We start from the raw sequence: 25,236 nt of genomic DNA on the forward strand, positions 1-25,236 counted from the left end.
TTATACAGACAAGGGCAGGTCCTGTGAAAACTTTCCGACACCTAACTCTGCCAGTGCCCCTTGATCCCACCTGGCAGCCCCGCTGCTAGACCTGCCCTCAATTCCCACACTGTGCTTCACTGACCCATTCTGTGGGGCATTTGTGATTTCGATAAGTGCTTACTACTGGTTGCAATGACTTCCTCCATCTCGTGTCACTTGTATCCTAGTACTGATGTGACATGAGTCGGGGAGGGGTCACGGCAATCAGTGCTACCCCCATCTCTCATCCAAGCTCCTGTCACGTCCTGTCTGATGCGCAGCCTGAGTTCTCTGGGGCATGGACTGTACTGCACGATAGGACTCTGCTCCCTGACTGGGGTCCCCAGGCTCTTACAGGGAGAGAACAAAGCCGTTACCAGTGTGACAGATTGCTGAGTTAGCACTCCCCTCCCAATGTATTGACTACAGCCCCGCACCCCAGCCCTGGGTTCTAGCGTGGCCCTTCCCTCACCATGACAGTGGGGTAGTGACTCTGCTCCCTCACCAGGCTTTACCACCAGCCTGAGAGGCCCAGCTCAGCTGCTGAAGGGGAGTCCCTGAGCAGAGTGGATCTAACAGGCTCAAGGGACGAAAAGGACCTACCAGCTTCTCTTGCTAGAATCCCAGCAGGTTGCTATGGTCACAGGAGGGCATTTCAGCTTTTTTAAAAACACAGATCTATGTGACAAGAGCATCCATGAGGTTGCTAAGTCAAGCACTCAAGTTAGCAAATGCAAGTGGATCACACTGGACTGGGACTCAGGAGACTGTCTTAGTGTCCACAGGCCTGCTGGGTGCCCCTGGGGGAGTTGGTAGAGCCCAAGCTCTGGCTTGACCTGTCCACAGCAGGCACCTGCCATGGCTTAAGCTCAGACAGAGACTAGAAAATGGCCTTCCAGAGTAAACGGGGCCTCCCTGGCAGGGGTTCCCAGCCCTTGGCTCCATGCACTGGATGGAGCCATCAGTTTGTTATGGCAAGCTTCATAGTGACCCTTCCCCCTGCAGCCACTCCCCCTCCTATTTGGCATCCCGAGGACAGCATGGCCTGAGTCCTGCAGCCCTGTCCCACTGAGGGCACATGCCCAGTGCCTCCTGCCAGCTGTGCTGTGCTCAGGAGATGCAGCCAGAAACACACAGGGAAGCTCGGGGTTGCCTTTGGGAGGTGGGGTCTGTGTATAAACCCTGAATGAGTGCTCCCAGGGCAGCCAGTGTGTGCAGTGTTCCCCCTTTCCTTCTCCAGAGCGGGGTGGTTATGGGGGGTTCTCACTTTCATTAGGCAGCATTGCCTGAACCCCTCCTGCCTCTGGGCTGTACTGGACTCTGGCTGGCTCTCACCCTGCAGCTCTCGGGAACAGCAGCGTGCTGGGCGCTGTGGAAGGAGGCTGCAGCTCACTCTGTCCCTTGAGTAATGACTCTCTCCAACCTGTTGCTGTCCATACTAACTAGGTGTCCCATCCATTGTGTCTTCACCGTGTTCTGCCTTACAAGCATCTCCCTGTCTGGGCACAGCTCCAAGAGCAGGAAAGGAAATTGCCCTGTGACTGGGCGTCTGGCTGGGCGGCGCATTGAGCAGAATGCTGAGCAGAAAGCTGCTGCATCAAGTGCCAGGTGGCAGGCTGGCTGTGGGCACCACCCTCCACCACTCCAGAAGGGAAAGCCTCAAGATGGGAGGGACTGGGCAGCTCCCTCCCTACTCTGGTTTGGTTTTGCTAAGCTCTGAGTTGTGCAGCTTGCGGCTTTCTGGGGGAGGGATCGGGAATCCAGCTCACTCAGCACCTGGGAACTTTGCTTGTTCTCAGCACCTGTTAACTCTGGGCCACTCTGCTGAGTCGGCAGCTTGGTTACAGAAGAACGAGCTGTAAGGGATGTGGCTGCAGCACCGTGCACGTGCTGCGTTGCCATCTCAAAACAGGGCAGCAATCCCGCTGTGCAGTTCCCAGATGAGGCACTGGGGAGCAGCACAGGGTGTGCTCTAGGGAGCAGGGCCCGAATGCGAGCTGCAGGGGGTGATCCCTTCTATGCCAGGCCCAGCCTTGCCCACATGCGGTAGGGAACAAGGCAGCAGCACTCAAAGGGTGCTGAGGAAGGGGTGTGCCGGGGGGAGGGGGGCAGGACTTTTGGAGTTGCTCAGCAGGCACCTCTGGATATTCACAGACCTTGGACATTAGGGACACTTTGGGTATGTCTCCACTGGCCATGTCACCGCGCGGTAGCGGCAGCACAGTCCCGCTGTATCGCCCGGGGAGAGCTCTCTCGGCTATAAAAAATAATCACCCCGAACAAGCGGCAGGAGTGCGGCTCCCAGCAATAAAGCTCTGTCTATACTGGTGCTTTTCAGTGCTAAAACTTGTGTCACACGGGGGTTGTTTTTTCACAGCCCTGAACGACTAAAGTTTTAGCGCTGAAAGTGGCCGTGTAGACACAGCCTGAATTGCACGGCAAAGGAGCGTTGCTCCCGGCGTGTTAGTGGCTTCTAACTCTCCCCACAGCTCCAAAGCAGTTCTCTTCCATACCCCTTGGGGTGTCTGGAGGATGGCAGAGGGCACCTCAAGCAGGGCTGCTGAGCATGCGCTGTGATGTGCTGCATGCGGGAAGGAGTGGGGAACCCTGGCTGGAGCAGAGGGGAGGCGTGAGAGCGGAGGAGACTGGAGTTGGTACAGGGTGTGGCCGGAGATGTATGCCTGGGCGTGATGTGGGATCACAGGGTGGGGGAGCGTGTGTGCTCATGACAGAGCTGATGTGGCAGGGAAGACGTGTAGGTGCCCACGCTGTGAAGCGTGTGCGTGAGTGGGTGCAGCATTGTGAAATGGACCATAGGGCACTCTCCTGCCCTGCCCCGGGCTGGGCTGTATCTACCATTGCTTACAGAAACAGAACCAAGGGCCCTGCAGTGGCCAGTGACTCCAGTTGCCTCTGACACGAGGAGTGACAGGGGCCTAACTCTGGACACACACTGTAGTTCCCGAAGCGAGGGCAGAGGAGGATTCTCTGCCATGCCATTTAGATACAGCGCACGGCAAGCCTAGAGCCTCCAGCTGATGGTGGTAGGAGGAGGTCTCTGAGTGAAATCCCAACGAGCTGAGTTGGAAGAGTCCCTGCTCCTCGAGAGCAGATTGCTTTACGGATTGTCCCAGGCACCCACACCTGGAGTAGCCGGGGGAATAAGGGGGGCTGCAGGCAGGGCGCCCAGGCCTGGAGTAGCCGGGGGAATTAGGGGGGCTGCAGGCAGGGCGCCCAGGCCTGGAGTAGCCGGGGGAATAAGGGGCGGCTGCAGGCAGGGCGCCCAGGCCTGGAGTAGCCGGGGGAATAAGGGGGGCTGCAGGCAGGGGCGCCCAGGCCTGGAGTAGCCGGGGGAATAAGGGGGGCTGCAGGCAGGGGCGCCCACGCCTGGAGTAGCCGGGGGAATAAGGGGGGCTGCAGGCAGGGCGCCCAGGCCTGGAGTAGCCGGGGGAATAAGGGGGGCTGCAGGCAGGGCGCCCAGCCCTGGAGTAGCCGGGGGACTGAAGTTCAGGACTGAGGAGAGGGAGCGGCAGGCTGAGACTGAGGGGCAGCAGCAGAATTGATGGGGAGAGGGTGCCCTGTTGTGGAAGAGCAGGGCCTGGACACCTTCCACTCGGAAGAGCACCATGCAGGGACTTGCAGTTCGCACAGGCTGCCTCTTTGTATTCAAGACAGGGAAACAGATGCAGCTCTTGGATGCCTGCTGACCTGCCAGCAGTGCCCTCTGTGGAGCAGCAGGAAGGCCCTTGGCTCAGGGATGATGCACATTTTCTCACTGGCCCATTTGCCATGTTTCGTGTGAGCTGGCTCCCTGCACCCAAGACCCTGGCCTATCACTGCCCCATGGGGAGCCCAGGACCCTGGCCCGTCACTGCCCCACAGGGAGCTGCCTCCCTGCCCCCAGGACCCCAGCTCATCACTGCCCCACGGGGAGCTGGCTCCCTGCCCCCAGGACCCTGTCCTATCACTGCCCCACGAGGAGCTGGCTCCCTGCCCCCAGGACCCTGGCCCGTCACTGCCCACGAGGAGCTGGCTCCCTGCCCCCAGGACCCCGGCTCATCACTGTCCCACGGGGAGCTGGCTCCCTGCCCCCAGAACCCTGGCTCGTCACTGCCCCACGGGGAGCTGGCTCCCTGCCCCCAGAACCCTGGCTCGTCACTGCCCCACGGGGAGCCGGCTCCCTGCCCCCAGGACCCTGGCCCGTCACTGTCTCACGGGGAGCCGGCTCCCTGCCCCCAGGACCCTGGCCCGTCACTGTCCCACTGGGAGCCGGCTCCCTGCCCCCAGGACCCTGGCCCGTCACTGTCCCACGGGGAGCCGGCTCCCTGCCCCCAGGACCCTGGCCCGTCACTGCCCCACGGGGAGCCGGCTCCCTGCCCCCAGGACCCTGGCTCGTCACTGCCCCATGGGGAGCCGGCTCCCTGCCCTCAGGACCCTGGCTCGTCACTGCCCCACGGGGAGCCTGCTCCCTGCCCCGTCACTGCCCCACGGGGAGCCGGCTCCCTGCCCCCAGGACCCTGGCCCGTCACTGCCCCACGGGCAGCCGGCTCCCTGCCCCCAGGACCCTGGCCCGTCACTGCCCCACGGGGAGCTGGCTCCTTGCCCCCAGGACCCTGGCCCGTCACTGCCCCACGGGGAGCTGGCTCACTGCCCCACGGGGAGCTGGCTCCCTGCCCCCAGGACCCTGGCCCATCACTGCCCCACGGGGAGCTGGCTCCCTGTCCCCAGGACCCTGGCCCATCACTGCCCTGCATGAAGCTGGCTCCCTGGCATAGCCTGTCTGCCCTGCACAGAGCCCCAATGTGGCAGAGCTATTTTTAACAGTTTCTTCTGATTGAATCAAGCTGTGAACTTATAGCATGTTTATGCTAAAGGGGCTTCCTTGTTCCTTTTTGCTGAAGAGGCAGCGCTGGAGATCAAAGCTTGTCTCTTTGGATTTGTGATCTTGCCTGAGCTGAGAGGGAGGGCTCGAAAGGGGCCAGCAACTCCATGTGGAGGCAGCCAAGTGTGCTAGAAAGTTTGCTACCCTTGGGAGGGAACGTGAGAGGAGACGTGCTGCAGCTCCTGTGCTGGCTCCATGGTCACACAGTCTCTCTGTCTCCGCAGGTCCAAGGGAGCATGGGAGCCATGAGCTGGGCCTGGACCTGCTGCCATCCTGCCCCCAGGGGGGCCAACCCTGGGGGTGACTAAGACGGAAAAGCAGCCAGGAGAATGGGCTCCTGGTGCCCCAGGCCAGGCTCAGGGCCAGCCAGGGCCAGCTGTGCAGGGGCACTTTGTCAGAAGCTTTAGGGGCAAAGGACAGGAAGGACAGCATGCCAAGAAGCCTCGTCACTGCTCCTCCTGTTCAGCTTTCCTTCTGGTCGCTATCCCATCAGCAAGACCCACAAGCAGCAGAGGATGAAGCCAGCTGGCCCCCTGGCCAAGCCACAGGCAGCCCTTAGCACGGGGCCCCAGCTGCAGCTCTGACAGGGAGAGGAGATGCTCCCTCTGCCAGGTTGCAGCGCGTGTACTGCAGCTTCCCAAGCAGCAGGGAGGAGGAGCATGGGAGTGGGGCCTGGGGCCTGAGGGCAGGGCCGGGCCGGGCCAGGCGGCACGAGATGGTCAGTAAGGAGACCAGCCCCTGCCTGGCTCGGAGCAATGAGGGCAGCCAGGAGAAAGCCATGACCGTACGCTCGGTGCTGCTCAACCGCGACTCGCCCAACATCGAGACCCGCCTCAAGCACCGACGCAACCGCCCCCAGCAGGTACGCTTCAAGGACCTGCTGGATGGCAAGCCTGGGGAGGAGGTGAGCCCCCCGCAGGAGCCAACAGCCACACCTGACACCAACACCCCATGTGCCTCGACGCCTGCCAGGGAGTCCCCTGAGCTGGTGGCAAGCTGTGCCTCGGACGCCCAGTGGGGCTGGCACCAGGCCAAGCCGTGCTCACTGACGCTGCCTGTGCCCAGCAAGGTGTGTCTGAGCACGGCCATCCAGACCTCCCCCAGCCTCCAGCAGCAATTCCCAGCCTCCCGTGTCCGCAGCAAGAGCGCCTGCGACTTTGCCCAGCAGGAGGTGCTGGCCGCTGCCTGGGAGCCCAGCAAGAGCCAGACAGGCTGCTGGGGCCCAGCCAGGGCTCCCGCCTCCACCAGAGCCAGCGGGGATCTCCCCCACTGCATCCTCACCAGCCTTTCTGCACACAACCACCTCCCTGCCTCCCCCCTCGCCCAGCACACCAGCAGAGAGGGGCAGCCAGGCCCCACTCCACATGCCACTTTGTGCCACGGGTTGACTCCACCGCCCAGGGCTCCTTGCCCACCTTATCCAGGGACCATCAGGTGTACCGCTGCCAACTATACCTCCCAGCAAAAGGGCTGCCCACCAGCGCCCAGCCCCGGCCTCTGCTCCTCCCAGCCCCCTGCATACACCAGGAACTGTGGGAGCCCTAAGGACAGCCATGATGCCCCTGCTCCATGTCCCCTGCGCCCTCCCTCTGTGCCATGTGGACAGCCTGGGCCACCAGCAGAGCCACGGCCTCAAAGCAGGAGCCAGTCTGAGCAGGACCTGCCATCCCAGCCTGCTCATAACCACGTGGCTGGCAGCCATGGGCTCGGCCAACCAGCTCAGTGTCCCTCCCAAAGAGGGCCCACTGCTGCCCTGCAGCAGCAACACAGCTCGTCCTGGGCCAGCCCCAGCTGCCTCCCTTCAAACCACATCCCCAGCACAGTCCTGCCACCACCAAGCCTGCCCAGTACTACAGCCACCATGCTGAAGAAGACACCAGCCACCCTCAGCCACCAGGCTCCCAGCAGTGGATGGGCCCAATCTGTGGCTGCAAGGCCCAGCGTCTGCAGCCAGCTGAAGGCCACCCAGACTGAGTGTGGCCTCATGAACTTGGAGGAGCCTCAGCAACTGACCTCCACATCCAGCCAAGGGCACCCCCCAAGGACACAGCAATTCACCCGGACTCCAGGGGCCCCCTGGAGCAACGAGCCGCTGGGTGAGCCCTGTCTGACGGCCAAGCAGCTGGAGACTCTGCACCAGGTTCAGGACCTTCTGCAATTGGTGGTTGCAGCCAAAGGGCAAGTGGGTCTGTCCAAGGGGGATGAGCATTTCCTAACATCTCGGGGACATGTGGGTGTGGGGCCTGGGCAAATGGGGGACCTACAGTCACAGCTGCAGTCCCTGGAAGGGGTGCTGGAGACCAGCCAACAAACCATCAAGATGCTGCTGGATGTCATCCAGGACCTGGAGAAGAAGGAGGCCCAGCGGGATGGGTGAGCAGCAGGGTGCAGGTGGGCTGCTGGGAGGGGAAAGACAAGGTGCACAACTCTCTGCCATAGGTTTGGCTCAGCAATCAAACACAGTATCAGGTCAGGGAAGGATAACACTACTCCAGAGAACTTCGACCTACTGTCCAAACAGCACTGACCCAGTGCCAGCCCACTGACCCCCAGCTGTCCATGGGCACCAGCCCTGCCATGCCTGCTCTCAGGCCTCCCCATCTCCTGCCAACACACACCTGCCTTCCCCCTTGGGTCTCAGGGGTAATCCAGTCTCCGAGCACAGCGTGTCTTGGCTGTTCTGCTGAGTCTGCCAGCCAGTGTAAAGCACAGGGATGAGTGTGTGTCATGGGAGCGGAGATCCTCAAACTCATCTCAGACAGGGCCCTTAGATGGGACCTGCTGCCAGTCCCTCCTGAGCCAGGTGGGATTCAGATGGGTTCCCTGCAGGAGAGAGGCTCCGGAGCTCATTAGCACTATCCTGAAGCAGCCAGGCCCTGTACGTACTATTGCTACCCCTTGGAGAGTGAGTCTGCTGTCTGGAAAGATCAGTTCAAGTGCAGACTTTTCTGCAGCTCACACAGGCAGAGTCTTCTCTCTGCACACACAGGCAATGCCTCCCACCAGTGCACTCAGTCGCTAGCAAACCCACTGCACAATTAAATGTCCTACCTTCTTAGAGGGACAGTTCTCATTAAACAAAATACAAACCCTAAAACTACACCAGTAAAACAAATGTTAACACACCATCCAGATGTATCTCCCCGTAGGATGGTTTGCAATACAAAATAACAATACTAATTGCAGAGTCCTCACACTGTGAGAGTCATTAACAGAGTTTGAACCCATGAGTTGCAGATCCACCACATAGACTTCCCCAGCTCTGGGGGATGAAGGGTGAGGAAAGCTTGCTAATATCCTCTGTGTGGGTCAGCCCATGGAGCAAGCCAGGACACATTGTCACAATTCCATGAGTGTTTGGGAGCTGGTGGGATGCTGGGTATCAGGGTTACTGGGGACAGAGCATGATGTGGTGGTTCTAGACATCACAGCCAAACAACTATGCTTCAGTCTTGAGTTGTCCACAAGGACTGAACTCAAGGCTTGGCTCTAAAAGCACAACCAGCTCCATTAGCATGGAAGTAGTAACAGACTCAGGTTATGTCCACACTGCAAACCCCCTCCGCAACAGTGAGTCTCAGCCCAGGTCAACTGATGTGAGCTTGGCCTTTGGCGCTGAAAACAGCTGTGTAGACATCTGGGCTTGGGCTGGAGCTGGCTCTGGGACCCCCACCCCCTTTCACTGGATTTCAGAGCCTGGGCTCCAGCCGAAATCTGAATGTCTGCGCTGCTATCGTTAGCCCCAGAGCCGGAGCCCTGCCAGCGACAGTTCGTTGATCCGGGCACTGAGACGTACTGCCAGAGGTGCGGCTCATTTCTTTTTGCAGGGTAACCCTATCCTCAGAATCCTCCATATGGGATGTACCATGAAGGAGTGACACCAAGCCGCACTGCATCAGTGGGGTTACACATGCATTTAGCACATTGCTTCAGAAAGGCTGCAGGGCAAAGTGGATGAGATTTGGGTCTGTCATATTAAGCACGTGGATTCTGGGCCTAGGCCTATCTGTAGAGATCTGGTGGAACCTCCTAGTTCTCTGTAAACCAGGTGGATGCTAGTTGCCCTCGTCTAGGTTGTGGTGTGTGCCATGGGTTACTAGTGGTTGTGAAGGACAATAATATATTTGCACCAGTGGAAGAGCTGGGCTTAGAACTCACGTTCTCCTGGTTTACAGCTCAGCATGCCTTGCCTTTGGGTCACACATGTATCCTGGCCCCTTTCCTGTACAATGTGGATTGGCAGAGACGAATGCAAGACTCGGCAGCTGGTTTGCACTGCTCGCTCCAGAAAAAGGAAGCTACAGCAGCAGTGAGAGCACAGACTGACTCCCCAAGGTGGCCTCTGTTGGGGATCCAGGCCTCCCTGCTGTGTGCAGTCAGGTCTCTCCAAACAAAGCACTCAGTGTTCATGTCTGTTCATTTCACTGATTCTGCTGCTCCTGAGAATGGGGATCTGGGAGCAGCACCAGTGCCCCTGACGCATGCCAGACATGGGGCCCAAAGTGTGAGTCTGCCCCTACCTGGAGACCAGAACATCCACCTCTACCAATGTCCCTGAAGCATGGCCAGGTCTGGTGTCTGCATTTCAAAAAGAACGTTAAAGTCTGGAAGGGAGTCAGAGAAGAGGTACAACGATTCGAAGTCCTGGCAAACCTGCCTTCATAGTGAGAGGCTTAAGAAGCTCGATCTATGCAGTTTATCCAAGAGAGGGATAAGAGGGGATGTATCGCAATTGGTTGCTGCCTGCATGGGGAGCAGAGGGCTCGTTAATCTAGCAGACAAAGGCAAAATGGGATCAGTGGCTGAATGCTAAAGCTAGAGATGAGGAGCAGTTTTTTCTACGGGCATGTTGCTTTAACGTGGCTGGGCAGTCATGGCACAGCGCTGGGAGAGAGCTTTCCTAGCGCTGTAAAAACCCGCCCCCACGAGGGGAGTAGCTATCAGAGCTGGAAGCACAGCTCCCAGCGCTGGTGCACTGTCTACACTGCCACTTTACAGCCCTGAAACTTGCAGCGCTCAGGGGGTGTTTTTTCACCCCCCCGAGTGAGAAAGTTGCAATGCTGAAAAGTAGCAGTGTGGATGAGGCCTAAGTGTGGGTAATTAACCACCTGAACAACTTACGGAGGATTGTGGTAGATTCTCCATCACTCGAAGCCTTAAATGAAGAGTGGATCTCTTTGTCAAAGAGGCACCGTAGCTCAAACAGAAGTTCCATGTGGGCTTACCGCAGAAATTACAGGGTGAGGGTCTGTGGCCTACACTCTGGGTGGTCAGACTAAATGATCACAGTAGTACCCTTCTGGCCTTAAAAATATACAAAATCCTAGACATGTAGCACTGGAGGGGACTTTGCTAGGTCATCTAGTCCAGTCCCCTGCACTGAGGCAGGACTCGGTATTATACAGACCAGCACTGACAGGTTTGTCTGACCCAGGGTGGGCAAACTATGGCCCGCAGGCCACCTCTGGCCCGCCAGCCGATTTAATCCAGCTCTCACGTTCCTGCTCAGGATGCACGTGTGCTGTGGCTCCCGGAAGCAGTGGCATGTCCCCCCTCTGGCTCCTATGTATAGGGGCAGCCAGGGGGCTCTGCGTGTTGCCACGCCCACAGGCGCCGCCCTCACTGCTCCCATTGGCCAGGAACTGCAGCCAGTGGGAGCTGCAGGGGCAACGCCTGTGGGCAGGGCAGCACACAGAGCTGCCTGGCTGCGCCTCTGTATAGAAAGTGGAGGGGGGACATGCAGCTGCTTCCAGGAGCTGCTGAGGTAAGTGCTGCCTGAGCCTGCATCCCTGACTCCCTCACATGCCCCAACCCCCTGCCCCAGCCCTGATCCCCCTCCTGCCCTCCAAACCCCTCAGTCCCAGCCTGGAGCACCCTCCTAGACCCCAAGCCCCTCATCCCCAACCCCACCCCAGAGCTTGCACGCCAAGCTCGGGGCCCTCACTCTCCCACACCCAGCACCCTGCCCCAGCCCAGAGCCCCGACCTGCACCCTGAACTTCTCATTTCTGGTCCCACCTCAGAGCCCAACCCCCCCTAGCCAGAGCCCTCACCCCCCCGGTGCCCCAGCCCTGATCCCCCTCCCACCCTCCGAACCCCTCAGTCCCAGCCTGAAACACCCTCCTAGACCGCAAGCCCGCCATCCCCAGCCCCACAGCCCACACCCCCAGCCAGGGCCACCCCCCACTTCTGCGTCCCACCCCCCTGCCCCAGCCCTGAGCCCCTTCCCGCACCCTGAACTCCTCTTTTCTGGCCCCATCGCAGAGCCCTCATCCCCTCCTGCACCTCAACCGCCATTTTGTAAGAATTCACAGCCCGCCATACAATTTCCATACCCAGATGTGGCCCTCGAGCCAAAAAGTTTGCCCACCCCAGTCTAACTTGTTCTTAATCTCCAATGATGGAGGTTCCACAACCTCCCTAGGTAATTTGTTCCTGTGCTCAACCACCCTGATAGTTAGGAAGTTTTTTCTAATGTCCAACCTAAACCTCCCCTGCTGAAGTTTTTGGCTCTTGTCCTGTCCTCAGTGGACAAGGAGAACAGTTTGTCACCCTCCTCTTTATAACAACCTTTTACAGACATGAAGACAGTTATCATGGCCCCCTTCAGTCTTCTCTTCTCCAGACTAAACAAATCCAATGTTTTCAATCTTTCCTCATAGGTCATATCATTTTTGTTGCTCTTCTCTGGACTTTCTCTAATTTGTCCACACCTTTTCTGAAGTGTGATGCTCAGAAGAGGACTCAGTACTCCAGTGGAAGCCTTTTCAGTGCTGAGTAGAGCAGAAAAGACGGTTACTCACCTTTGTAACTGTTCTTTGAGATGTGTTGCTCATATCCATTCCAGTTAGGTGTGCGTGCTGCGCATACACGCTTATTGGAAGATTTTTACCCTAGCAACCCAGGTGGGTCAGCAGGGTCGCCCCCTGGAGTGGTGCCGCTATGGCGCTGGATATATACCCCTGCCGACCCGACTGCTCCTCAGTTCCTTCTTGCCGGCTACTCCGACAGTGGGGAAGGAGGGCGGGTGTGGAATGCATATGAGCAACACATCTCGAAGAACAGCAATTACAAAGGTGAGTAACCGTCTTTTCTTCTTCGAGTGATTGCTCATATCCATTCCAGTTAGGTGATTCCCAAGCCTTACCTAGGTGGTGGGGTCGGAGTGAGATGTCGCAGAGTGTAACACTGCGGAACCGAAGGCTGCGTCATCCCTAGACTGCTGAACCAGGGCATAGTGGGAGGCAAAGACGTGGACCGAGGACCAGGTCGCTGCGCGACAGATTTCATGAATGTGCATGTGAGCAAGGAAAGCAGCCGATGAGGCCTGAGCCCGCAGTCACGTGGCCCGAGGGGACGTGAGCCAAGTCATAGCAGGCGCGGATGCACGACGTTACCCAGGAGGAAATCCGCTGCGAGGAGATGGGTAGGCCCTTGATACGCTCAGCCACCGCCACAAAGAGTTGGGGGTTCTGCAAAATGGCTTAGTTCGCTCGATATGAAAAGCGAGTGCTCTACGGATGTCTAAGGAGTGTAGTTGCTGCTCCCTGCGAGATGAATGTGGTTTTGGGAAGAAGACAGGTAGGAAGATCTCTTGGTTAACATGGAAGGCCGATACCATTTTGGGGAGAAAGGCTGGATGTGGTCGCAACTGCACCTTGTCCCTGTGGAACACAGTATACGGGGGATCTACCATGAGCCCTGAAGCTCCGAGACTCGTCTCGCTGAAGTGATGGCCACCAGGAAAGCGGTTTTCCATGAGAGGTAGAGAAGGGAGCAAGTTGCTAACAGCTCGAATGGGTCGGACATGAATCTGGCAAGAACCAGGTTAAGGTCCCATGTAGGGGCAGGGCGGTGTACCTGGGGGTAGAGGTGCTCCAGGCCCTTAAGGAATCTAGACACCATCGGGTGAGAGAATACCGAGCGGCCATCCTCCCCTGAGTGGAAGGTAGAGATGGCCACCAAATGGACCCTCAGAGATGATACGGCCAGGCCCTGTTGTTTAAGGGACCAGAGGTAATCCAAGATGTTGGAAATGGAGACCTCGGTGGGAAGAAAGTTCCGCTCTGCGCACCAGCATGCGAAATGCTTCCACTTGGCCAAATATGTCGCTCTAGTGGAAGGTTTCCTGCTACCCAGGACCACCTGTTTCACTGGTGTAGCGCAACACAGCTCAGACTGGGTCAGCCACGCAGGAGCCATGCTGTGAGGTGGAGGGACTGAAGGTCCGGGTGACACAGCTTGCCGTGGTCCTGAGTGATCAGGTCCAGGTGAAGAGGTAGGGGGACTGGGTCGGCTATGGATAGGTCTAGTAGCATGGTGTACCAGTGCTGCCGAGGCCATGCTGGAGCTATCATGATCAAGTGGGCTTTGTCCCTGCGTACTTTCAGTAGGACCTTGTGGACGAGCGGAAATGGTGGAAAGGCACAGAGCAGGTGCATCATCCACGGTACAAGGAAGGCATCCGCCACTGAACCCGTGAGAGGCCTTGAAAGGAGCAGAACGTCTGGCATTTCCTGCTCCCGCAGGACGCAAAGAGGTCCATCCGGGGAAACCCCCACCTCCGGAAGAGCGAAAGAGCAACGTCTAGGCGAAGGGACCATTTGTGGGAAAGGAAGGATCTGCTGAGGCGATCCGCCAGCGTGTTCCGAACTCCCGGGAGAAAGGACGCGATGAGGTGTATAGAATGGGCTATGCAGAAGTCCCAGAGTCGTAAGGTCTCTTGACACAGGGGTGAAGATCTCGTGCCACCCTGCTTGTTTATATAGTGCATGGCCGTTGTGTTGTTGGTGAATACTGACACACAACGGCCCTGTAAGTGTTGTCGGAACGTCTGGCAAGCAAGGCGGACCGCTCTCAGCTCCCGGATGTTGATGTGGAGGGTCAGCTCTTGAGATGACCAAAGGCCCTGGGTGCGTAGGTGCCCGAGGTGAGCCCCCCAACCCAGGGATGATGCGTCCGTTGTCAGGGATGCCAAGGGCTGGGATGGATGGAACGGGAGCCCCGCACACACCATGGAGGGATCCAGCCACCACTTGAAGGAGTCGAGGACGTTCGGGGGAATGGTGACGACCATGTCCATAGGATCCCTGGCTGGGCGGTACTGTGAGTTGAGCCACGACTGGAGGGGCCGGAGGCGCAGTCTTGCGTAGTTCGTTACGAACATACAGGCTGCCACATGGCCCAGGAGAGCGAGGCAAGTGCGCACCAAAGTCAACGGCGCCGCTTGCAGCCTCTGGATGATGGCTGCCGTAGTCTGGAACCGTGACAGTGGTAGGCAGGTTTTGGCAAGAGTGGAGTCCAGGGTGGCACCAATAAATTCTGTCCTCTGAGTGGGGATCAGACTCAATTTTTCCACATTGATCATTAGACCTAGATGTACGAAAAGGTCCTTGACAATGCGGACATGACTGAGGACTCGCGCCTCGGAGGTCCCGCGGATGAGCCAGTCGTCTAGATACAGAAATACGTGTATCCGACTGCGGCGAAGGTGGGCGGCGACTACAGCCATACATTTGGTGAATACTCTTGGGGCTGCAGAGAGGCCGAACGGGAGGACCGCGAACTGAAAATGTTGGCGGTTGGCCACGAACTGGAGGAACCTCCTGTGAGGTGGGAAGATGGCTATGTGGAAGTAGGCATCTTGCATGTCGAGGGCGGCATACCAGTCTCCAGGATCCAGGGATGGGATAATGGTCCCCAGGGATACCATACGGAACTTCAACTTTATCATGTATCTGTTGAGTTCCCGCAGATCGAGGATAGGTCTGAGACCTCCCTTTGCCTTGGGGATTAGGAAGTAGCGGGAGTAAAACCCCTTGCCCCGCTCGTGCTCTGGTACCTCCTCTATGGCCCCTTTGGCGAGGAGCGTTTGCACCTCCTGTAGGAGGAGTTGCTCGTGAGAGGGGTCCCTGAAGAGGGACGAGGGAGGGGGGTGGAAAGGGGGGGGTTTGAAATAAATTGGAGGTGGTATCCAAGTTCCAGCATGCGTAAGACCCAACGATCTGATGTTAGCTGGGACCATGCAGGGAGGAAAAAGGAAAGACGGTTGGAAAAAGGAGGGGATGGATCCTTTAAAGAAACTGGTACAACGCCCTTGGGCGCACTTTCAAAAGGAAGGTTTTGGCCCTGAGGAAGGCTTGGAGGAGCTTTGGTTCTGGCCCCCTTGGTTGCCCAATTGCCTTCAGCGACCGTTTCTGCCTCGCCGTCTGGCAAAGTCTTGTCTCTGCCGGGGCTGAGGGTAAGGGCGGTGCAGTTGGGGTCGGAAGGGCCTGCGCTGAGTTACCGGCATGTGCATTCCTAATGAGCACATAATGACCCTGTTGTCTTTTAGGCTCTGCAGCCTAGGATCAGTTTTATCCGAAAACAGCCCTTGGCCCTCAAATGGAAGGTCCTGAATAGTGTGTTGGAGCTCCGGGGGGAGGCCGGAGACCTGCAGCCACGAGATACGGCGCATAGTCACGCCAGAGGCCAGAGTCCTGGCAGCTGAGTCTGCGGCGTCCAGGGAAGCCTGGAGGGAAGTTCTCGCCACCTTTTTCCCTTCGTCGAGGATCGTCGAGAACTCCTGTCGTGCGTCCTGCGGAAGCAACTCCTTAAATTTATCCGCTGCCGCCCAGGTGTTGTAACTATAGCAGCTAAGGAGGGCTTGCTGATTGGACACGCGGAGTTGGAGTGCCCCTGCGGAATAGACTTTTCGCCCTAGCAAGTCCATGCGCCTTGCGTCCTTTGATTTAGGGGCTGGAGCCTGCTGGCCATGGCACTCCCTCTCGTTAACCGACTGGACGACGAGGGAGCAGGGAGGAGGATGGACAGATATTCATAGCCCTTGGAGGGTACCATGTATTTGCGCTCTACACCTCGCGCAGCAGGCGGAACAGAGGTCGGAGACTGCCAGATCGTAGTGACATTGGCTTGTATGGTCTTAATGAATGGGAGGGCCACTCTAGTGGGGGATCCGATGACAAAATGTCCACCACTGGGTCCTGTACCTCCGGGACCTCCTCGGCCTGCAAGTTCATGTTTTGTGCAACACGCCTGAGGAGGTCCTGGTGGGCCCTGAGGTCAATTGGTGGAGGACTGGCAGATGAGGTTCCAGCTACAGCCTTGTCAGGGGAGGATGAAGAGGAGAGACCTGGAACGAGCGGGTCTGATGAGGGTTCTGCCTGGTGGATCATGCCTGTCTCCCTGGGGAGCTCAGAGTCCTGAGGTTGAGTCAACCCTTCCTCCATAGGAGGAGGAGGAGGAGGACGGGTAATCGTGGCCTCCGGCACCCTGTGTTCTGAAGCGGTCGAGCACGATGGACCTGGGAGAGGGCCTTGGGCCTGATGGTATGCCCAAGGCGTCCAGAACTCCCACTGCTGCGGTCCATGATCTTGAGGCTGGGGCTCATGGAATAACGCAGCAGGCATGTCGGTGTCTGGGGCGTATGCACTATCCGCCTAAGAAGACACGGACGGGTGTCGGGACGGCCATGGAGGAGCCGAACGAGGCTGATATGAGTCCTTTGCTCATGTCGCTGGAGATCTCCTCAGTGCCGGGGATCGGTACTGGGAATCATACCGGTGCCGAGACCGAGACCGGGACCTGCAACCAGCGCAGTGCCGGGAGGTCGACCTGGATCTCGAACGTCTGCGGCAGGACCGGCTGCGAGATTCTCAGTGCCAGGAGCGGTGCCTAGAGCCAGAGCAGTACCGAGAGTACCGGGCACGACGAGAGGTGGATCGGTGCCGCGAGGACGACTGGTACCGCATAGGTGAGTGGTGCCGGGACTGCGAGTGGCGTCGAGACTGGGACCGTCCATGAGACCGAGAGTGGTGCTGGGACCTGGATCGAGATCGGTGCCGGCTTGCCGAGTCTAGCGAAGGAGGTCTCATAGCGGCTGGTTTGCCTCTGGAATGCAGTACCCGCACCGGCGGTGCCGGGGGTTGAGGCAAGGCAGACTCAGTCATCGCAATAAGGTCCCTGGCCGAGGCGAATGTCTCCAGTGTGGAGGGGACTGTAAGCTCAACCACAGGCCTCGGCGGGGAACTCTCAAGGACCGGACTCAACGGCCCTCTCAGGACCGGAGTCGATGGTACCACAGTCGTCGGTGCTGCAGCAGGAGTAGGTGCAGAGCGATTTGAACGAGTCTGCATCGCAGGCGTGGTGGGAGCTGAGAGTCTTCGATCAGGTCCCTGTGCCGGAGAAGGCCGGTGCTGAGGTGTCTTGGCAGCGCCGGCGCGGTCCGGTGCCGGAGGAGCGCTGTCAGCGCTCGGTGCCGAGGACGGAGGGTTGAGGGGTGCCTCCATAAGGAGAGTCTTTAAGCGAAAGTCCCTCTCCTTTTTAGTCCGCGGCTTAAAGGCCTTGCAAATGCGGCACTTATCGGAGATGTGCAATTCCCCGAGGCACTTTAGGCAAGAGTCATGGGGATCGCTTGTGGGCATCGGCTTCTTACAGGCCGAGCATGGTTTAAATCCCGGTGAACCGGGCATGGGCCCCGGCACCGGGTGCGGGGAAGGGCTAATGCCCGAACCCCACTAAACTATATACACTAACTAACTAAGAACTATAAAACTAATTACACTATAGACTAGTTAACTATATACAACAAGAGATCAACTGAACAAGAAGAAGCTAGGGAAGTGGAGATCAGCTAAGCCGCGCTCCACTGTTCCAACGACCGACACGGGCGGTAAGAAGGAACTGAGGAGCGGTCGGGTCGGCAGGGGTATATATCAAGCGCCATGGCGGCGCCACTCCAGGGGGCGACCTGCCGACCCACTGGAGTTGCTAGGGTAAAAATCTTCCGACGAGCATGCACGCACGGCGCACACACCTAACTGGAATGGATATGAGCAATCACTCAAAGAAGAATAATTACATCTCGTGTCTTGCTGACAACGATCCGGCTAATACACCTCAGAATGTTCGCTTTTTTTTTTGCAACAGTGTTACATTGTTGACAGGGACGGCTCCAGGCCACAGTGTGCCAAGCACATGCTTGAGGCAGCATGCCGCGGAGGGCGCTCTGTCGGTTGCCGAGAGGGCGGCAGGCGGCTCCGGTGGACCTCCCACAGGCGTCCCTGCAGAGGATCCGCTGGTCCCACGGCTCAGGTGGACCTCCCGCAGGCGTGCCTGCAGATGTTCCACCGGAGCCGCGGGAGCAGCGGACCCTCAGCAGGGATGCCTGCAGGAGGTCCACCAGAGCCGCGGGACCAGCGAGCAGCAGAGCGCCCCCCGCGGCGTGCCGCCGTGCTTGGGGCGGCGAAATGGCTAGAGCCGGCCCTGATTGTTGACTCATATTTCATTTCTGATCCACTAGAACCCCCAGATCCCTTTTCGCAGTACTCCTACCTAGACAGTCATTGCCTATTTTGTATTTGTGCAATTGATTGTTCCTTCCTAAGTGGAAGACCTTGCATTGTCCTGACTGAATTTCATCCAATTTATTTCAGACCATTTCTCCAATTTGTCAGATCTTTTTGAATTCTAATCCTATCCTCTAAAGCCCTTGCAACCCCTCCCAGGTTGGTATCACCATCCCCAGACTTGATAAGCGTGATCTCTATGCCACTGTCCAAATTATTTATCAAGGTATTGACTAGAATCAGACCCAGAACAGATCCTTATGGGACCCTACTCAGTATGCCATTCCAGCTTGACAGTGAACCATTGATAACTACTCTCCAAGTACCATTTTCCAACCTGTTGTGTACCCACCTTATCATTGGTTCGTCTATGATCTATATCCCTAGTTTGTTTATGAGACGATCATCTGAGACTATCAAAAGCCTTAGTAAAGTTGAGATATATCCCATATACTGCTTCCCCTCGTCCACAAGGCTTCTTGGATTGACATGACTTGTTCTTCACAAATCCATTTTGACTGTTACTTATCACCTTATCTTTGAGGTGCTTACAAACTGATTGTTTGATTATTTGTTCATTACCTTTATGGGCATAGAATTTAAGCTGACTGGTCTACAATTCTCTGGGTTGTCCTTATTCCCCTTTTTATAAACAGGTACTATATTTGCCCTTTTCCAGGCCTCTGGGATCTCTCTTGTCCTCCACGAGTTCTCAAAGATAATTGTTAATGGCTCAGAGATCTCTTCAGCCAGTTCCTTAAATATTCTAGGATGTATTTCCCCAAACCCTGCTGACTCGAAAATATCTAACTTGTCTAAGAAATTCTTAACTTGGTCTTTCCCTATTTTAGCCTCAGGTCCTACCCCAGTCACACTGATGTTCACTATGTTAGTCATGTGATCACTGCTAGCCTTTTGGCGTTTAACATGAATCTGGATACTGTGTGCCGTCCTGGCCATCTCACCTCACCTGCTGTACTGCGGAATTAGGGGGAGCTCAGAGATGAAGGAGCAACAAGAATGATTTGAGTCTTGGAGAAATTCTCCCATGAGGGTCTGACCAGCCTGGTATTGTTCCCTTAGAGAGGAGATGCGTTAGAGGAGATTGGGCTATAAAATACTGAATGGGCTGGAGATGGGTGGTAGAAGCAGGAGCTCCTGTTCTCCCTGGTTCACAGCACATGGACAGGCAATGGAACTGAATGGGGAAACTTCAAACCGATCAAAGGAAATACTTTCACACACACACTAATTATTTTTTGGAACTCTCTGCCACAGGATGGTGTTAGGACCAAGAACTTCAGATTTAAAGCGGGGCTAGGCATCTGTGTGGAGAACAGAGGAATGTACTTGTGTGTGAGAATAGTTGATGCTCAGAAGCGAGTCCAGGAATGGATTGGCTCCAGCCCTGAGGCAGGGCTTATCACCTCGTGGGCTGGATGAGACCACAGTTGGAGCAGATGACCCCACTTCTGCCTGCTTCAAGGTTTCTTACACCTTCCGCAGAGGCAAATGGTCCTGGCCCCTGTCAGAGATAGGAGACTGGGCTAGATGGGCCATGGGGCTGACCCAGGCTGGCAAGTCCAGCTGCTGTCTTTATCTGTTGTGACAAAGTTCCTTCTCTACCTTGATGGGTCCTGCGCTTATTGGCAGATTTGCTCGCCTCACAGATTCATCCTGCGGGTTGGGAAACAGCCCAGACCTTCCCCTCTAGTAGAAGTCACATTCCAGGTCAATTCCTCCTGTGTTTGATCAGGAGTTGGGAGGTTTGGAGGGAACCCAGGCCCGCCCTCTATTCCAGGTTCCAGCCCAGGGCCCTGTGGACTGCAGTTGTCTAGAGTGTCTCCTGGTACTGCTGTGCAACAGCTACAACTCCCTGGGCTACTTCCCCATGGCCTCCTCCCAACACCTTCTTTGTCCTCAGCACAGGACCTTCCTCCTGATGTCTGATAACGCTTGTACTCCTTAGTCCTCCAGCAAGATGCCTACGCACTCTCAGCTTCTTGTGCCTCTTGCTCCCGGTTCCTCACACACACTTCCTCTCCTCTGGCTCTCTTTGGCCTGATTGAAATGAGCCCTTTTATAGCATCGGAGGGGCCTTAATCAGTCAGGTGCTTAACAGTCTCACCTGACTCTTAGCAGATTAATTGGAGTCAAGTGTTCTCATTAGCATAGAGCAGCTCCTACTCTGGTCACTCAGGGAACAGAAAACTGCTTATCCAGTGACCAGTATATCTCCCTTCTACTACTCTGCTGTTCCCAACTGGCCTGGGTTTATCACACTGTCCATCCAGCTTGTTCCTTCTAATGGTTTCCTCATCGCACAAATGCTACATTATACCAACAAGGGGCTGTCTCCATGCTTCTTGCACTATTAGCTATGCAGGGCACATGTACAAAGTGTGTCGTATTTGGGGCGAGGTTCACTCCAGGCTTTCTACAGGCCACAGGCTCCCCAGAGAGCTCAGAGTGCGAAGGGCCACCAGGTTTTCTGCTAAGCTGCCATGAGGAGCTCCAGCAGGGTGATCATGTAGGTGATCATGTACTCAGTGGCGGCTCCAGGCACCAGCCTTCCAAGCGCGTGCCTAGGGCAGCAAGCCGCAGGGGGCACCCTGCCAATCACTGTGAGTGCAGCAGTCAGGCTGCCTTCAGCAGCATTTCTGCGGGAGGTCCACCAGTCCTGCGGATTTGGCGGCGAGTACGCCAAAGCTGCAGGACCGGGGACCTCCTGCAGGCGCGCTACCGAAGGCAGCCTGCCTGCTGTGCTTGGAACGGCAAGCAGAGCTGCTCCTGCTCCTACCACCCTGATCTGCACCTGGTGAGAAGCATAAAGTCTGTTCTGAGTCAGGGAAGGGCTGGTCCTGCTTTGAGCAGGGGGTTGGACTAGATACCTCCTGAGGTCCCTTCCAACTCTGATATTCTGTGATACTAACTCAGCTTGGCCCTGCACTGAAGACTAAATGATACAGACATGGGAGAGTGGTAAATAGTGAAATGGACAGGTCACTGCTAGAGAGCGAGCGGGATCCCTTGCAGCCTGTATGCGAATGAAAAATACGCATTCTAATATGGCTACCTGTGAATGCGTACATCTAGCAGCAAGAACTAGGCCACACTTACAGAGTGGGGGATTCTATCCTGGGAGCAGGGACTCTAGAAGTATCACATGGGGAACAAGTATTTAATAAGGGGCTCCTCAGTCCAGCAGAGAAATGTATAACCTGATCCAATGGCTGGGAGTGGAACATAGACGAATTCAGGCTGGAAATAAGGCATAAACTTTTACCAATGAGCAGGAGTGAAAGTAACTGAAAGGACTTACCGGTACGCTGGAGTCCTGAGTGGGGGCGTGGTCTCAACCGGAAAGAAGTGGGGCCTTTAAAGATTTAAAGGCCCTGCGGCTCCGGCTGTGGCTGGGAGTCCCAGGGCCTTTAAATCACCCCGGAGCTACCAGCTGCAGAGGTGTCTGGGAGCCCCGGGGCTGTAAGGCGAAATAAAGGCCAAGGGCTGCAGCCACCGCAGAGCTCCAGGCCTTTTAAATCCCCACCCGAGCCCAGCTGCTGGGCTCGGATGGGATTTAAAGGGCCAGAGGCTGCAGCTGCTGTGGGGAGCCCCAGGCCCTTTAAAGCGCTGCCCAAGCCCTGCTGCCAGAGCTCCAGTGGTGATTTAAAGGGCCTGGGGCTCCCTGCAGTGGCCAGAGTGCTGGGCCCTTTACGTTCCCACCCGAGCCCGGCTGCCGGAGCTCCGGCGGTGATTTAAAGAGCCGGGGGCTGCCCACAGCAGCTGGAGCTCCGGGCCCTTTAAATCATCGCCAGGGAAGCCAGTCCTGTCCGGCACGGCATACCAGCTCTTGACGGTACACCGGATCGGACCGGCTTACTTTCATCTCTGCCAATGAGAATAATTAACCATTGGAACAATTTACCAAGGGTGGAGGCGGATTCTCCATCACTGACAATCTCTCAGTCAAGATTGGCTGTTTTTCTAACAGCTCTTCTCTGGGAATTATTGCAGGGCTGGTCTCTGGCCTGTGCTATACAAAGGGTCAGACTAGCTGATCACAATGGCTCCTGCTGGCCTGAGAATCTATGCAAACCACCTAGTATGAGTGGCACAGGCTCATCCTAACCCTCTGCTCACACTGGCATTACCTCCCAGAGATGGGTCTGAGCTACTGTCTCTGTTGTGCTGAGGAGAAAGCAGTGGCAGGTTGCCTGGGGAGAGTGAGAGATGGAACCCAGGAGTCCTGGGTTCCTATAACCCAGCCTTCCCATCCCATAGGCAAGATCGTGGAGGCTTCCCTGCCACCTCACCAAAAGCTGTGAGTGATGCTGCCACCCCACCCACAGCTCTGCTGCCTGTGGTCCGGATGCTCAGCCCCACTTTCTTAGCCCCTCTTCGTGTGTCACTCCCTCAGGATGCTCTCCATGCCCCTTGTCATCTTCTTGCCATCTGTAGTTCTCCAGGAAGTTTTCCGATAACCCTGGCCCATTGGCTCCTGCTCTGCTGCCTCACTGATGTCACTATCCTACCTATGGCAACGGAGTGATGTCACAGACCCTTGGGGAGTTCTTACAGGGGGGGGTCTGAGAAACACTGGGAACAGCAAGCCCAGGGCTCCTTGCTCATGGGGTTTCTGCTCTGTTGTAGGCGACACTCATACCGGACAGGGCAGGATATCGCCAACTGTGGGACCTGCCGGGATTGCGCCTGCATAATCTACAGGTAAGAGCCACCTTGCCAACCCTGGGAGGGGTCCCCAGCTTCGTTCCCTTCCTGCCTCCACCGACCAAGGCTGTAGCAGAATTCCCTGTTTGGCCTCCCTCCTGCAGTGACTGGCAGTTTGGTGCTGTTACTAACTTAGCGCTGGGGATCCTTCAGAGACCAGCAAACCTGGGCTGGGAGAAGGCAAAGCACCCCCGCAGGGACTCTGCACTCTGTGAGCGGGTCAGCAGCAGTCTGGGCTCTCAGCAAGAGAGAATGGGAGCAGTCCCCTTAAACCTCACAATGTGGAGCAGTGCCAGTTACAGAGCCCTCCAGGGGCAGGGAGGGTCACGCTGCGTCTCCATTGGCCCTCACTTCAGACCCAACATGCCCTTATGTTCCACACGCACATGATCTCCCCCCTACACACACACTTTTATTGCTGAAAATTGCTGCCACCAGAAGTGCAGCCTTCCAAAGCAGGGCTAGGGCAGGCCCTCGGGCTGGCTGTCTCTGCTAGGGCTTCTCTGCAGCCCCTGCAAGGCAACACATTCCCGGACATAGCAGGTCTCACATGCCACTTGGAAGGGGCCCACATGGCGTGCACTGGCACTGGGTTATGCAATCCTCTCCAGCCCTCACCTCGCACACAGGAGGGGTAGCCCCCACACTTGTCTCTGTGGAGGGCACAACAGGACTGAGGTGCTTCACCCAACACATAGGGGTAGAAATGATTGACTCGTCACTGGAACTGGGAGTGCCCTAACCACTGGGCTCCAGTGTCCTTCTCTTTCTCGGGCCCAGTGTCTACTGATAGCACATAGCCCATGTTTAAGGCACTCTCCTGGGAGCTGAGAAACCCAGGTTCAAATCCTGATTCCTCATCAGGCAGAGGAGGGTCTCCCACATCCTGGGTGAATGCTTTAACCACGAGGCTCAAGTCATAAAGTGTGGGTACTCCTCCGCCCCCAGCTTTTATGTCAGTTTAGGTGGGCTCTGAGCATGCCTGCTGGATCAGGCCCCAAAGGCAAGACTGGGGGGAGAATGCCTAGCTTAAGAATCCTGCTGGGACTTAGGTATGGAGGTGGCTGAGCACATGCCCAGCCACTGAAATTTAGGCATTTCAGGGCTTTTAACAGTGGAAACTCAAGCACCTAGAACTCGGCAGCAGCTGAGCAAGGCTATTGTGAATTCCAGTGGTGCCTAAATGTTGGACTTAGGTATCTAACTGCAACATTAGCAGCCTATGTCCCTTTGTGAATCTAGCCCTTTAAAAAAAAATTAAAGCTGAGATTCCCACATAATCACATGACTCCAGGAGCTGGTGCTTTAGGAAAAACACCAAATGTCACATACCTGACAATAAAACCATGTGAGCTGGCACTCCTGCATCATAAACCCAACAATGCACATCCAGGACAGGAGAATGACTTCCCTGGATCTCCTGCCCACAGGCAAGCAGGACCCATGGGTCCACATACAGAGCCAAAACTTCACACTCCACCCACCTCCCCTCACCCTGGCAGGCCACTGCCTCACTCTGCTCCACTCCCTCCAAGAAGCAGGCGCTAGGTTGGTTGAGACAGCCTAGACCTATACCATCCAGTCAGGAAACAGAAATCACACCACGTGACCACTCGCATTAAGTACTCGAAACAGACGTCACTAAGGTTTGTGAAACCTCCCCAAGTCCCACATCTGCATAAAACAACCCGCCTGCCAACTGCGAAAAACAAAGTAGGCATAGGTGCCGACTTTCCAAAGTGCTGGGGGCCGGGGGGGTGCTTGACCCCAGGCCCCACCCTCCACCCCTTCCCCCAAGGCTCCACCCTCATCCCACCTCTTCCTGCAGAGTTCTGTCCCTCCCCCAAACATGACACATCCTCGCTCCTCCTCCCTCCCTCCCAGCCTCCTGCACACTGCGAAACAGCTGATCACAGCGGGGAAGGCAGGGGGAGAGAGGAGGAGGCGCTGATCTGCAGGGCTGCCGGCGGATGGGAAGCCCTGGGAGGGGCGGGCGGAGGGCAGGGGGAGAGAGGAGGAGGCGCTGATCTGCAGGGCTGCCGGCGGATGGGAAGGCCTGGGAGGGGCGGGCGGAGGGCAGGGGGAGAGAGGAGGAGGCGCTGATCTGCAGGGCTGCCGGCGGATGGGAAGGCCTGGGAGGGGCGGGCGGAGGGCACGGGGAGAGAGGAGGAGGCGCTGATCTGCAGGGCTGCCGGCGGATGGGAAGGCCTGGGAGGGGCGGGCGGAGGGCAGGGGGAGAGAGGAGGAGGCGCTGATCTGC

At 57.0% G+C, this 25,236-nt stretch overlaps 2 protein-coding genes across 3 annotated transcripts in view; one reads left to right on the top strand and one right to left on the bottom strand.

Moving 5' to 3' along the window:
• The window catches only part of LOC115643196 (dedicator of cytokinesis protein 2-like), a 243,020-nt gene that overhangs the window by 142,663 nt on the left and 75,121 nt on the right, over window positions 1-25,236 (bottom strand). The gene's annotated exons all lie outside the window — the stretch shown is intronic.
• Window positions 1-25,236, top strand: part of LOC115643199 (INSYN2B protein-like) — a 42,952-nt gene that overhangs the window by 8,292 nt on the left and 9,424 nt on the right. Inside the window, exons 2-3 of the mRNA XM_030547068.1 lie at window positions 5,128-7,276; window positions 22,899-22,973. Coding sequence (XP_030402928.1) covers window positions 5,619-7,276; window positions 22,899-22,973 — 1,733 coding nt within the window. The 5' untranslated portion in view covers window positions 5,128-5,618. The remainder of the gene's footprint in view (window positions 1-5,127; window positions 7,277-22,898; window positions 22,974-25,236) is intronic.

The sequence above is a fragment of the Gopherus evgoodei genome, unplaced genomic scaffold, assembly GCF_007399415.2.
Source record: "Gopherus evgoodei ecotype Sinaloan lineage unplaced genomic scaffold, rGopEvg1_v1.p scaffold_52_arrow_ctg1, whole genome shotgun sequence".
Classification (NCBI taxonomy): domain Eukaryota; kingdom Metazoa; phylum Chordata; order Testudines; family Testudinidae; genus Gopherus; species Gopherus evgoodei.